At 38.3% G+C, this 16,248-nt stretch overlaps 1 protein-coding gene across 1 annotated transcript in view; it reads left to right on the plus strand.

Annotated features, from left to right (window-relative positions):
- RAB38 (RAB38, member RAS oncogene family) overlaps window positions 1–14,311 on the plus strand; it is a 188,679-nt gene extending 174,368 nt beyond the window's left edge. The window contains exon 3 of the mRNA XM_053705073.1: window positions 14,101–14,311. Within this exon, the coding sequence (XP_053561048.1) occupies window positions 14,101–14,253 (153 nt within the window). The 3' untranslated portion in view covers window positions 14,254–14,311. The remainder of the gene's footprint in view (window positions 1–14,100) is intronic.
- Window positions 14,312–16,248: the final 1,937 nt, after the last annotated feature.

Here is a 16,248-nt window from a genome sequence, read left to right on the forward strand (position 1 = left end):
AGATGTTGTATTCCTGCTATTTTCTCTGGGTCTGCTTTTAGCCCATCCTGTGACAGAATGTGACCAAAATATTTAACTTGGGTAACACCGATTTGCATTTTACCTGGGTTTAACTTCATGTTTCTCTCTCGACACCATTTCAATAGTGCACACAGATTTTGATCATGTTCTTTCCGTGTAGATCCATATACCAGAAGATAATCTATGATTACATCTACACCATGAAGGCCTGCAATTGTTTCATGTGCTTTTTTTCTGAAATATTTCTTGTGCTGAGGCAATACCAAAGGGAACTCTAGTAAAGCGCCATCTTCCAAATGGTGAATTAAAAGTGGTGAGCCTGCTGCTCTGTTCATCTAATTTGAGCTGCCAATATCCTGACTGAGTATCTAATACACTGAAGAATTTTGCATGTGCTAACTTGTGTGTGATGTCATCTAGAGTTGGTAAAACTGTAGTGTTCTCGCATGATTTCTCTGTTTAAATCTCTTGGATCAATGCATATTCTTGATGGGCTCATCTACTTTTTTCAGCACTCCTAAATTTACCATGCGATCCAGTTCCTCTTTGAGTTTGTCTTTTATGGCAATTGGAATCCTTCTTGGTGAATGAATTACTGGATGTGCATCTGGTTTTAGTTTAATGCTGCATTCACCAGGCAAACAACCTAGCCCTTGAAACACATCTGAAAATAGTTCCTCAACTTGTTGCTTAGATAAACCTTTGTTATACTGATCAACAGTCATGGTTATTTTTATAAGATTTAGCTGTTTGCAGGCACTTAACCCTAAAACAGGCTTTGCTGGGGTGTCTATAACATAAAATTCAAAATTAAGTTTTTTGTTTTGTAACATGCATTGATATGAGCACTTTCCCAGTACATGTAGCCGGTGTCCTCCATAACCAACAAGTTTTGACAGACCAGACTTTTCAAGCTCACATATGTTTGCCAGTTTTTCATAATATGTGCTAGCAGGAATGCAATTTACTTGTGCTCCTGTATCAATCTTGAATTTAATTGGTATGTTTAGTGTGCTCACAAGAATCTCAACATATACTTCATCTTGTTCTACATTTGTTTTATCCACCATATCTAGAAATATTGTACTTTGATCAATGTCACTATCAGTTTCATTTTCATCTTGCTCCACTTGATTCACTGACTTCCTATACTTTATAGTGTTGTTTCTGCACACCCTGGCAAAATGGTTGTTTTTCTGACATTTGTAGCATATTTTTCCCTGTGCTGGACACTGTGTATTCTTAGTGTGTTTTGTACCACATTTAGTACAGCTTCTGTAAAGAGCAATCCTGCATGTTATTATTTGCTTTTCTGCTATGAATCAGATTAATACTTTCACTTTTCCTTTGCACCATGTGTAAGACTTCTGTGTCACTATGAATTAACTGCATGTGAGCTCTGGATGTTTCATATGCTCTAGCTATTTTTATTGCAGAGTTTATGGTTAGATCCTCTTCTAGCAGTAATTTTTCCAGTACTTCTTTAGAATTTGATGCCCTCACAATTCTATCTTTTATCATATCCTCACAGTCCTGAAAGGCACAGTCTTTAGCTATGAGATGTAGCTGTGTGACCCACTCATCTATAGATTCTGTTTTACCCTGATGTCTTTCATAAAACACTTTTCTCTGTACAGTTATGTTTTACTTAGGATTACAGTATGCCTCAAACTTCTCAAATAACACATTGGGATCCTTTTTACCTTCAGCAGATACAGTTCCACTTGCACTCCATGATCTGCAAATATCTCTGCCTTTCTCTCCAATGCAAATGAGAAACTGTGCAGCCTTCTGCTCCTGTGTCCACTTGTCAGCATCAGGGCCAGCAAATAATAATTCCATGAGCTCTCTCCATCTTGTCCAGTGCTCACATACATTGCCTTTATCAAAGTCCATAGGAGGCACTTGCTGTCTGCTTGCAGCCATGACAATCAAACTTAAATAAATCTGTTTACTTCTGACACCATGTAAAGATCTCCTGTTATAGAATGCACAGAACTCATTAAAGCACCATTGTTCAACTTCAAGAACTTTTTATTAACTGAAGATAACACACCCATTTCACTGTTATACCTCATGCTTGTCCCTAGTGTTAGAATATATGAACTGCAACAAATATAATCAGCAACAACTGGAACAAACCATTATGATATATTCATTACAGTATTCAGCGAGGTCTGTCGGACCTGATCCACACTGTTGGATCAGGTCCGACAGACCTTAATAACTAGAGGCCGATGTCATCAAAAGTTTCTAGACAGAGGCAGCTCCATTGATTGTAAAGGTGCCGATCTCCCAACTCATAGTTGTGAGGAGTGAAAGTCAAAAATCTCTTTTAATGCCTCAATTTTCCAGTTGCCATGTCGTTGCAAGTTTTTTCAGAGAGATTTTAGTTTTATGAATGAGCTTTATTAAATCTAAGCCTAATCACATTTATTTCTCCTTTTTTTTTTCTCAACATACACAAAGGAAGACGATAGCTTTGGACTTTCTACATATTTATCCCCCTTATGAAGATGTAATCTGGAATAAATATTACCTACTAAAATCATAAATCTGAGTAAAATATTATTTTAGTATTTAATATTAATTTGTACCCAGTATAGTTCTGAACTTTCACTGTGTACTATTTATCCATTATCTTTAAAGGGACATTAACCACCTTGTAATTACATATCTGTTGTGTTGCTTTGAAATAATATATTAGCCAAGTCTAAAGGCTTTTTAATAAAAAAAAGTATTGCTATTATTTTTCAGTAGTTAAACTCCACCATTTTCCTTATTTTGGAGGAGTCAATCTGGGCTTTAGTTTGAAGGCAACAAGGCTAACCACTGTTATACAGTTAGTCTAAATGCATTTATTTGCAGTTGTTATCAGTTAAATCCAAATAGGAAAATATGTGTAGCAGGTTTAGCCTTGAGTAGTCTTCTGTGTGCATTTCAAGTTTTGAGAATTAGATAATCCTCAAATTTCAGACCTAACGTACATGAAATGGCACAACATAAATAATGAAATTATATTGTATACAACGTTCCTTTATTATGCATAGCTAAACCTTTTATATAAATATCTCAAGGTGTACAGCAGTATAAATGACAAATACGTTTTTCATAACTTAAAGGGACAGTCAAGTCCAAAAAAAGTTTATGATTTAAATAGGGCATGTCATTTTTTACAACTTACTTTTATCACCAAATTTGCTTTTCTCTTGGTATTCTTAGTTAAAAGCTAAACCTAAGAGGTTTGTATGCTAATTTCTTAGACCTTGAAGGCCACCTCTAATCTGAAAGCATATTGACAGTTTTTCACCACTAGAGGGCATTAGTTCATGTGTTTTAAATAGATAGCATTGAGCTCACGCACGTGAAGTTACCTAGGAGTGAGCACTGATTGGCTAAAATGCAAGTCTGTCAAAAGAACTGAAATAAGGGGGCAGTTTACAGAGTCTTAGGTACAAGGTAATCACAGAGGTAAAAAGTGTATTATTATAACTGTGTTGGTTATGCAAAAATTCTGGTGTTGACTGTCCCATTAATGCAAGTATGAAACAATGATCAAACCTTTTATTTCACATCCACTATGGGACTGATGCTTTTATCACAGACTAAAAACAAACAAAACAAAAAATCCTGGCCTCAATTGCACCTAGGCCTGAAACAGATTTTTAGCTGAATAAACGTGTGCATTTTTTGAGTCGTGATGTTGCGGAAGTTCGAAATGATTTGTACCTGACTTTCATCAAAGACACAAGTTCAGCTCTGCTATAATTAATTTTATATCAGTCAATTAGATAAAATTAATAGGATTACATCTATCTTGCAACCACTAATTTCTCTCCGCAAACAGGAAAAAAAAATACTTGCACTGTAACATGCAGAAAAGAAAAACATGCACGAGATAACTTTGTCAGCTTTGATATTGCAAGACATGATGGCAAGAAGTTATACTTCACTGGTGTAGGAGTCTATGAATTCTGCCTGCTTAGCTGATGTTTAGCTGAAAAAAAAACAGATCATGCCCCGAGAGTGGATCGCTATCATTTGCACACAAGCAATATTGTTTTTTTCGTGGCCGTTTGCGTCCAAGTAAAATTTTGCTTCTATTACAAGTTGAAAGTAAATGCGAATGTGTGAGCACAATTACGATTTATGCTAGAATGATTACCGTTACTTCAGAGCAATAGTTAACTGTTCCAAATCAAGAAAGTGTCACAAAACACATACAAAAATACATTTAACCCCTTAACAACCAAGCACTTTCCAGACACGTGCTCCAAAATGTGTCAGTTAATGACGAAGGAAGTGCCTGGCACGTCCTCTGGGGTTTCAAGTGCTGAGGCATCCTGCAATACCCTTTTTTAGCCACCAATGCAGAGAGAGCCACTCTGTGACCCTCTCTGCTTTGGCCAGCGATGGTGCCGATCGTTGGTGGGTGGGAGCCTTAGCAGGGAGGCGGGAGGGTGGCCTGTCATGAGATGCAGGACATATGCAGGACACAGCAATGATGGTACAACTCTATTTTATTGCAGAGCATAGCAATACACATCTAGTCAGGTTGATTGTACTAAACTAACTGCGACACAGACACCGGACCTAAGCCCGCCCCCAAACTAGTGACATCACATCCTGCTCTCATCACATCTTCCCCTTTTTCAAAGGCGAAGCATACATTTACATATAACAAATAACAAGGTATTCGAACAGAGTATACAACAACATTTTTTTTTTTTAGAACATTATATGAACAAATAGGTTAGAAAACATAAACAAATAAATTACATCCTGACTTGGACATCGGGGTAGACTACCCTAGTCCACAGTGACCATGGGATTATTCTGCCCATACGTCCGGTCACTGTTCTAGCTAAAGACAGTCCCTATATCGGGCCGGAAGTTTCACCACTCTTCCGCTTCATGTAACTTTGCATGAACTGTCCTCTGATACAGAAGGTGGTGAATTAGAGTCTACTGGAGGCAAAGACATATCCCCACTGTGATCTTGCTGAGGGGAAGGCACCTCTCTTAGAACAGGGGATCCCACAGGCGGTGGTACTGAGGCATCCAGTTCCAGACTCTCAGGTACAGGCTGAAGATGTCTTCGGTTACGGCGTGTAACCGTCCCTCCCTCAGTAAGGACTGTATAAGACCTTGGTTCTGGAGAGCGGCCAACTACCGTAGCAGGCGTCTTCCATTTCTTCTCATTGTCCAGTTTAATTCTGACACTTTGGCCCGCTTTCAGTTCCTGTAAGAATGTCGTAGAAGAAACGATAACCCTTTTTGGCCTCTTCATCCCTCCTAAGGACTTCGTCCCGAGGAACAGGGCCAGGCGGCTTGAAGACACCCACTGAGGGTAAAGTGGTGCGAATCTGGCGTCCTAGCATCAGCTGTGCCGGGCTAAACCCGGTGGCTTGAATGGGCGTCGCCCTGTATGACAAGAGGGCTAGGTACGGCTCAGATTGCTTTAGAATGAATTTTGTTGTTTGAACTGCCCTTTCAGCCATTCCGTTGGCCTGCGGATAATGTGGACTTGATGTGGAATGTACAAAATCATATTCCCTGCTGAAAGCACTGAACTCTGTAGAAGCGAACTGCATACCATTATCACTCACCAGCTCCATTGGAATGCCCCAGCGGGCGAACAAGCTCTTCAGGCGAATGATAACCACCTGACTTGTGATATCATTTAGGTGTTCAATTTCCAAATACCTGGAATAGTAGTCGATCACAACAAGAAACTTTTTCCCGTGCAGTTCACACAAATCAGCAGCTATTTTCTGCCATGGCCCCGCAGGCAGCGGAGTAGACATCAAGGGCTCCCTTCTCTGAGTAGGCCGGCGTTCCCGGCAAAAGGCACATTTAGAAACGTGATTTGCAATGTCGGAGCTGATCCCAGGCCACCACACAGCTGTAGCTGCCCTTTCTCTGCACTTTGTAATGCCTAAGTGGCCATCATGAATCCTGTTTAACATCTCCTTCCTCATGCTGACAGGAATTACAATGCGATCTTGGAACAGCACCAACCCCTCCAGCTCCGTGAGCTGTGACCTCTCTGGCTGGTAAGCATTTAAAGACATCCAGGCTGCCCGGCTCTCGGGCCAGCCTTCTTTTATGTACCTTATAACTTCTTGCAGATCTGTGTCCAAATATGTCTCTTTCTTTATCTCTTCCAGTTTCCTTGAAGAAATGGACTTAGAGGCCAGAACTGAATCAACATACACTTTCCGATTCTGTGGAGGATTCTTCAGCAGCAGCCAGCGGGAGCCTGGATAGTGTATCCGCCACAACCAGTTGTTTCCCCGGCACATGCACTGCCTGAACATTGAACCTGAGCAGTCTCATTAAAAGTCTCTGGCATCTCAAGGGTGTTTTGTCAATGTCATAAGAGTTGATTAGAGGGACTAGCGGTTTGTGGTCAGTTTCCAGACTAAATTTCTCCAAACCCACTAGATAGCGCTGGAAGCGCTCACAGGCCCAAACTGCAGCCAGGCACTCTTTCTCAATTTGAGCGTATTTTGACTCTGCAGCCGTCAGTGTGCGGGAACAGTAGGCGATGGGCTGTAGTTTATTTTCGTTCAGCTGCAGGAGTGCAGCCCCCAACCCATAACTGCTAGCATCGGCATTAACCACAGTCTTTTTTGAAGGGTCATAGAACCCCAGCACTGGGGCAGATCCCAGCAGGGACTTGGCATGCAGGAAAGCTTTTTCTTGTGAAGGTCCCCAGACCCAGGCAACATCTTTCTTAAGCAACTCTGTGATAGGGTGTAAAACTGTTGATAAATCTGGAAGAAACTTGCCCACGTAATTTACAAGGCTCAATATCTGTCTCAGCTCATGTACATCAGAGGGGCTTTTCATCTGTTCAATAGCACGAATTTTCTTGGGGTCTGGCTTGATGCCATCGCCGTTGATGATATGCCCAAAGTAGCATAATTCAGTTTTCCTAAAATGACATTTTTCTTTATTCAGCTTCAGCCCAGACTCTTTGATAGCCTGTAGCACACAACTCAAACGCTGATCATGCTCCTCCACTGTAGACCCATACACTAGAATGTCGTCCATGACGACCGATGTGCCCACATGGTCACTCAGGAGAGAACTCATTTCCCTTTGAAAGATTTCAGGAGCGGAGGATATCCCAAAGGGGAGTCTGCAGAAGCAGAACCGACCTACCGGTGTGATAAAGGTAGTCAGTTTGCGGCACTTTGGATCCAGGGGGATCTGCCAAAAGCTGCTAGAAGCATCTAATGTGGAAAAGAACTTTGCACCAGCCAACTTTGGAGCTATATCTTCTAATGTCGGCAGCACAAATCTCTCTCTCTTCACTGCCTCATTCAACCTTTTCAGGTCCACACAGATGCGCACCTTTCCGTTTTTCTTTGCAACTGGAACAATGGGGGCACATCAATCAGTCGCTTCAACAACCTCTTCAATAACCCCCATAGACTTCATACGCATAAGCTCCTTCTCCACTTGAGGCATGAGTGGGAACGGAATTCTACGAGGAGTAGAAATACTGTATGGGACTGCGTCACCTTTAAGTGCTATACGAACTGGTTTGCAATTCAGTAGGCCCAACTCGCCAAACATATCTTCGGAAATTTCATTCACTCTGGCCACGAGGCCCAAGTCACAGGCTGCTTTTCTGCTCAATAAATTGTTAACACACTGACCTCGAATCACATGCACCCACATGGTGAACTTTCTTTGCTTGTACTCACAGCTGGCAAGAAATTTCCCCGCACAATCAATGCGGCCACCAGGACTATGGACATTTGTAGTAACCTTCGCCAGCTGGGGCTGTCGAGGCAGTTTCATAAATTCAGCAAAAGACATTACAGTGATATCTGCTCCTGTGTCAATCTTAAAATCAACTTTGTCTCCCATTACAGTAAAAGTAACTTTCCAATCTTCCTCTGAGCTTGGCCGTTCTACAACGGACCCCACAAAAGACACTTCCTGACCCTCCTGGTCACCGTCCACCTGCATCTCCTTAATGTATTCAGTTCTACACACCACTTCAAAATGGCCCATTCTGTTACATTTTCTGCATCTTTTATCCCTGGCCGGGCATATAACACTCTGATCATGAGCACGGTAGCACCCCGTGCATCGGGCATATTGCGCCCATCCACTTCTAGGCTTTTCCAGTACTTTAGATCTACCGCTCACACTGTGCCTTTCACTAGCAGTTTTCCTAGACTGTTGCACTTCATCCACAATACTCTCAGACCTCAAATCAGCACTTTGCTTTTTCACTAGTTCACTCTGGCGGGCCATCCTAATAGCCCCATCTAATGTTAAATCAGGCTCTAACTGCAGCTTCAGTGAAACTTCAGCATCTGCAATCCCAATAACTATTCTGTCTCTGATTTACTCTTCTTTAGCAACACCAAACTCACAGAATTCAGCTAGTTCATACAGGCTGCACACAAATGACTCCACAGATTCTCCCACACGCTGATTACGTTTGTGAAAACAAGCTCTCTCATGAATCACATTTCTTTTGGGCACAAAGTGGGCACTGAGTTTATCCATAACTATATCAAAGTCAAATTCTTCCCCCTCTTGGAAAGTAAAAGCATTGAACACTGGCTCCACATCTTTCCCCATAGAGTATAAAAGAGAATTAACTTGTACTTCACCACTCTCCTTGTTCCGTTTGGAAGCAATCCTGAAGCGCTGAAACCGCTGATGCCATGTTGGCCAAGCTGCAGGCTGAGAGAAGTCAAAAGGCTCAGGTGGGGTAAACTTTGACATTGCAATCGATCAGGAACAGAAGCGCAGTCCAGAACTTCTGACACCATGTCATGAGATGCAGGACATATGCAGGACACAGCAATGATGGCACAACTCTATTTTATTGCAGAGCATAGCAATACACATCAAGTCAGGTTGATTGTACTAAACTAACTGCGACACAGACACCGGACCTAAGCCCTGCCCCCAAACTAGTGACATCACATCCTGCTCTCATCACATGGCCCATCACTGATCCACTTCCTGTCAGGCCAGATGATTGTGCCAGTAGCAGGTGGCAGGAGCATGCCTGGGTGCATGGGAGTGAGTGGGACTGGAACTGCTACACTACAGAAAAGTTTAAGGGATGGAGGAAGAGGGGGGAATAAATGAAGGGGTAGGGTTAGAGAGCTGTTTGGGGGGATCAGGGAGGTTGGGGCTAAGGGGGGGGGTTCCAACACTGCAGAATAACTATATAAAAAATGCTTTTTATTTTAGTACTGGCAGACTTTCTGCCAGTACTTAAGTTGGCGGTGACAATTGTGAGGTGGGGGAGGGAAGAGAGCTGTTGGAGAGGGGTCAGGGAGGGATCAGGGTGTGGGATCTGTCATGTGGGAGGCTGATCTCTACACTAAAGCTAAAATTAACCCTACATGCTACCTAAATAACCCCTTAACTGCTGGGCATAATACAAGTGTGGTGCGCAGCAGCATTTAGTGGCCTTCTAATTACCAAAAAGCAATGACAAAGCCATATATGTCTGCTATTTCTGAACAAAGGTGGTACCAGAGAAGCAGTTACAACCATTTGTGCCATGATTGCACTAAAATTGTGAAACAGTTAACAATTTTTTTTTATTTGATCACATTTGGCGGTGAAATGGTGGCATGAAATATACCATTAATGGGCCTAGATCAATACTTTGGGTTGTCTACTAAAAAATAATATATATGTTAAGGGTTATTCAGGGATCCCTGACAGATGTCAGTGTTACAATGTAACTATCGCTCATTTTGAAAAAAAAAAATGGTTTGGAAATAGCAAAGTGCTACTTGTACTTATTCCCCTATAACTTGCAAAAAAGCAAAGAACATGTAAACATTGGGTTGTCTACTACACTACACTAAAGCTAAAATTAACTCTACAAGCTACCTAATTAACGCCTTCACTGCTGGGTATAACACAAGTGTGGTACACAGCGGCATTAGCGGTCTTCTAGTTACCAAAAAGCAATGCCAAAGCCATATATGTCTGCTATTTTTTAACAAAGGGGATCCCAGAGAAGCATTTGCAACCAATTGTGCCATAATTGCACAAGCTGTTTGTAAATAATTTCAATGAGAAACCTAAAGTTTGTGAAAAAGTTAACGATTTGTTTTAATTGATCGCATTTGGTGGTGAAATGGTGGCATGAAATATACCAAAATGGCCTAGATCAATACTTTGGATTGTTTACTAAAAAAATATATACATGTAAAGGGTTATTCAGGGATCCCTGACAGATATCAGTGTTACAATGTAACTATTGCTAATTTTGAAGAAAAAAAATGGTTTGGAAATAGCAAAGTGCTACTTGTACTTATTGCCCTATAACTTGCAAAAAAAGCAAAGAAAATGTAAACATTGGGTATTTCTAAACTCAGGACAAAATTTAGAAACTATTTAGCATGGGTATTTTTTGGTGGTTGATGTGTAACAGATTGTGAGAGTCAAAGTTAGAAAAAGTGTGTTTTTTCCATTTTATCAATTTTTTATAGTAAATTATAAGATATGATAAAAAATAATGATATCTTTAGAACTTCCATTTAATGGCGAGAAAAACTGTATATAATATGTGTGGGTACAGTAAATGAGTAAGAGGAAAATTACAGCTAAACACAAACACAGCAGAAATGTAAAAAATAGCCCTGGTCAGAGAATTTAAAATCGATCTGGTCACTAAGTAGAGTTACACTCATAATAACACCATCTAATAAAAATTATTTAAAAAAATGAGGTCTCAGGTGTTAGAAAAAAAAGTACTGCAAATGGCTTTAACATAGAGATGCATACATACACGTCTAAATATCTATATGTATGTGTATACGGTATATATGTATATGTATGTATACAGGTGGCCCTCGTTTTACAACAGTTCAATTTACACCGTTTCAGAATAACAACCTTTTTTCACAGTCATGTGACTGCTATTGAAAAGCATTGAGAAGCAGTGCATTTATTAAAATAGCCAGTAGGTGGAGCTGTCCGCTTGTGTTGCAGCAAAGCCAAGCAAGCTGAAATTAATCATTTTAACCAGACCTGAGCTATCAAGCAGATTTCAAAGGAACAAGCTCTTCCTGTCTATAAATCAGTCCAGATTGGAATGCATAGAAAGAACTGTTTGCAGAAAAATGCAAGTTAAGTCTGTGTAGTGTGATTATTTTATTAGGTTTATAATGCTGTTTAGCAAATGTTTTTGTTCATTTAACTTAGTTTAATTATATATTCTGTGTTGTGTGATTATTTTAGTAGGTTTATAATGCTGTTTAGCATTTAAAGTCTTCATTTCAAAGCTTTAAAAATAATGTATTAGATGTTACTTATGACAATTTTGAGAGGGGCCTGGAACCAATCTCCCTCACTTCCCATTGACTTACATTGTAAACTGGGTTTCAATTTACAACGGTTTCGATTTACAACCATTCCTTCTGGAACCTAACCCCAGCGTAAACTGAGGGCTACCTGTATATATTTATATATATATATATATATATATATATATATATTTACAGACTTATGTACAAATATAAATACATATTTACACACGTATATATATATATATTGGAGCTGTCTGCAGTCAAGCAGATGAAAACGTAAAAGATCATGTTTATGCAATATTCATATTTAATAGTGTTATACTGAGTATTTACTGTAAATATTTCCCATCCCAGCACATAGGGGAATATGTTCCATGTATTTTTAAATATATATTCCTATATATATCTGTATATATCTATACCTATATATAGTCATGTGTGTGTGTGTGTGTGTATATATATATATATATATATATATATATATATATATATATATATATATATATATAGGTATAAATATATATTTGTGCAAAAAACATCATAGATATATTTAAAATTCTCTTAAAAAATAAATAGAACATATTATGCTACGTGCATAACATTGGATTATGAAATATGCAATATATTTTTCTTACGTTGTGGTTTTAAATAACTGCGATCACGTTTGCACGACTTGTAGGTGTTTGTTTTTTTCTCAACTTTTTCTCAACTTATTTGGGGAATGAGATTTTGCGTTCGCGAGCGGGGAAAAGTTTTACTTTTGTAATACTGGTGCAAATCTCAAAGTGCAAAAAAAAAAAAATCTAAAGGTTTTACCGCTCGCAAGTGAGCTCAAAATACCGTTCCACTCATAATCTAGCCCACTGTCTGCAAGCTTTGTGAGCTAACTCTCGTTCTATTCAACAAGACTACTTTTCTATAACAAAACAGACGGCAATATTCTTCACTTACCAACATTTACATGTTCTAAGCATGTTTCTGAAGTTGTCACAGTTTTGAAAACACAATAACTTCTCATTTCATGTATGAAAATAAATGTATTGGGCCCTTGATGCAACTATAAATATTAATGGCAAGAATAGTCACTAATGATGTTCTCAGAAAAATAGAAGGATTCATGCTCAATGAATTTAGAACATGATTCTGCCTTTAAAACAAGATACCTTGATAACGTTGTTAGCATTTATGAATCTAGCCCACTGACAAATATTTTAATTGTGTTTCAGTTGTAGCAGTTGTAAATATTTTATCCTCTTAGCCATAAGTTCTCATTTGATGTGTGAGATTTAATGTGTTTGGCTCTTAATGCAACTATATATGTCAATGGCTAGGTCACCCCGTAATAATATGCTCAGAAAGATGGGTACAGTGATGGTCAATGAACTTTACAATAAGGTTCAGCAGATACCTCATGATTGTCCAACCCACTGGCTGATGAAGATCTAAAACATTTTTAAATTACAGCAAATGGAAAAAGAAGAGCAAGAACTGTAAGGAAATCAGGATTGCCTGGGATTTGTATAAGGTTTTAATAAGAATTCATTATTTTTTTTAGGAACTTCAATTATGCCATTAAAGAAGGGATAGGGAACCTTGAATCTCCTGATGTTTCAGAACTACATTACCCATGATGCTTAGGCACTCTGAAGTCCAGTTGACCATCATGGGAAATGTAGTTCTGAAACATCTGGAGGGTTAAGGTTCCCTATCCCTGCATTAAAGGGACATTGAAGTAAAAACTGAACTGCACATAGATTAATTAAATCTTTGAAAACAAATACATTTGCAATATAAATGTATTGGCAAAATTGCTTCTAATAAAAGTTATCACTGTTTTAGTGTTAATATTTTCTCTACACGTGCATGAGAAGCATAGCTAAATATTCTCAGTGCACAAGCATTTTAAATACTGCTGCTGCTCAGACTACAAGTGTGGCTTGTATCATTTCAGCAATTAACAAACTAAATCATAACAAGATGGTACAAGCACCTTAGGCTCTCCTATCAAGTGCTGTTTGGAAAATGCTGGTGCACGATGCATACTTAAATACACATTTGAAACAGCTATAACTTTTATTAGAAGCATTTTTACTAATACATGTATATTACAAAAATGCTTCTATTCAAACTGAAATGCATCCATGTGGGTCCCAATTTTGGCTGGAATGTCCCTTTAATGTTAATTTATATAGATATTCTTAAAGGATAAATATACAAAAGGCTCTTAACCCCATGTTACACAATACAACATAAATAAACAAACCCAAACCCTCTCTTCTTCAGCCCTTGTTTTGAATCCTCTTTTTACAATTAAATGAATCTTTGAATACTCTATAACATGCCCAGATGTGGTTGCATTAATGAAAGTGTTAGTACCTTGTGCTGTTAGGGTTCATGGATCAAATCTGAGTTTTGTTTATATACCATATAAATAAGTTGAAAAGGCATGAATGTTAAATGTCAGAATAAAAACTATTCACATTCCAGTAAATTTTAAATGCCGTTATATGTCTCACTAACTAAGGAAATTCTGGATTGGGAATGAGATGTCTGTTCCATTAATTGGTGCTTGTTTTTTAATTTATTTATTTTTTATTGTAAAGAAATTAAATAGATATTTATTGATATATTAGTAACTAATTGCTGTCATTTACTGCTTTGCAGAAAAGCTATATTCAAAAGTACATTTTTCTTCATGATATTTATAAACCTTCATATTATTATTATTTTTCTTAATTTTAAAACTCTGTTTTTTATTTTCTTGCAGGAAAATATAAATATTGATGAAGCTTCCAGATGCCTGGTGAAACACATAATCGCTAGCGAGAGTGATTTAATGCAGCCTTCGGAGTCGGATGTTGTAAAACCGCAAATTAATTCTTCAAAAATACCTAGTTGTTCTGCTTGCTTTAAGTCATAGGGGTTATTCCATGGCATATTTCTTCATTAAATAAATGGCATTTTGTTGGCAAATAAAACTTTTTTTGATGACTTTCTCTGGCTAGAGTGAGTGTGAAATCTAAATTTGTAACAAGGCACTACACATTCAAAATACAGGATAATCTTTATTTCAGAAATTAATTTGGAACAATGTAAGCATCAGTTCTTCCATAAATAATGACATACAAATATACCATTAAATACATTGTTATGAATTCATTAGAATTTGTTTAAACTGTGAGCTATAGCTACCAGATCGAACAAGTCTGTGAGACTTCTCACTAGATTCAATATGGAAATCTTTACATTAACAATTCTGTATCTTATTTAATGACAATTTCTTTATTTTTTTATGAAAAGTACTGGATAGTGCTCAACACTTTAGTTTAAAGGACAGTAAACAATTTCAGTTGAGAAATAATAATGCACATGATTGGCCTGAAAAAATAAAAATAAAAAAAAATATATTTACATTCAGGCATCTACTTATCAAGCCGTCAACCACAAATACGCTGGAATTCTGCAGCGTAATTGTGGCGAGCTTGATTCGCCTTAGTTATCAAAGCCTACAGACTGGCAAAAGTAGAATTTTGTGACGTAACATACGATCCACCTGTCTCAGTCCGACACAGATTGATGGTTACATCATTACAGATGTTCTGAATGCAAATTTGGCACTATCTGACTACTTTTGCTAGTTAACAAATGTCTACCAGGTACGCTCGGCACTATTCCGGCCCAGCGTACCTGGTTTTCAATCCCTGGAGGCGGCGGATGCCATAGGAATCAATGGGAGTCTGAAAGCAGCGAAAGCTCATGTTTGTTGCTGTCAGATATCCCATTGATTCCTATGTTAGAATGAAAGTTATGTTTACACCTAACACCCTAACATGTACCCCGAGTCTAAACACCCCTAATCTGCCGCCCCCTACACCGCCGCCACCTACATTATATTTATTATCCCCTAATCTGCTGCCCCTACACCGCCGCCACCTACATTATACTTATTATCCCCTAATCTGCTGCCCCGACACCGCCGCCACCTGCATAAGTATTAACCCCTATCCCGCCGCTCCCGGAGCCCACCGCAACTAAATAAACGTATTAACCCCTAAACCGCCAGCCCCCCACATCGCCATAAACTAAATTAACCTATTAATACCTAAACCTAACAACCCGCTAACTATACATTAAATATTAACTCATCCTTATCTTATAATAAATTTAAACTTACCTTTAGATTTAAATTAAACTATATTAAACTAACTATTATAATAAAATTACATTAAACTATAATAAATTAATAATTAATCTAACCTTACTGTTATACTAAAATTACATTAAACTACAAATTAAAATAACTTTATTGTATATTTAAACACCTAACCCTACTCAAATTATTTAATTCTACACTTAAAAATTACAAAGTTACAAAAAACTAAGTTACAAAAAATAACAAACACTAAGTTACGCAAAAAAGTAAACATTGTTACAAAAAATAAAAAAGAAATTATCAAAGCTTTAAACTAATTACACCTCATTTAAGGGCCCTATGAAAATTAAAAAGCCCCCCAAAATAAAAAACCTAGCCTACAATAAACTACAAATGGCCCTTAAAAGGGCCTTTTGCGGGGCATTGCCCCAAAGTAATCAGCTCTTTTACCTGTAAAAAAAAATACAAACAACCCCCCAACAGTAAAACCCACCACCCACACAACCAACCCCCCAAATAAAACCCTAACTAAAAAAACATAAGCTTCCCATTGCCCTGAAAAGGGCATTTGGATGGACATTGCCCTTAAAAGGGCATTTAGCTCTATTGCAGCCCAAGTCCTAATCTAAAACTAAAACCCACCCAATAAACCCTTAAATAAATCCTAACACTAACCCCAGAAGATTTACTTACAGTTTTGAAGATCCGACATCCATCCTCCAAGAAGCCAGGAGAAGTCCTCAACGAAGAGGCCGAAGTCTT

Source organism: Bombina bombina, chromosome 3 (genome assembly GCF_027579735.1).
Source record: "Bombina bombina isolate aBomBom1 chromosome 3, aBomBom1.pri, whole genome shotgun sequence".
Classification (NCBI taxonomy): domain Eukaryota; kingdom Metazoa; phylum Chordata; class Amphibia; order Anura; family Bombinatoridae; genus Bombina; species Bombina bombina.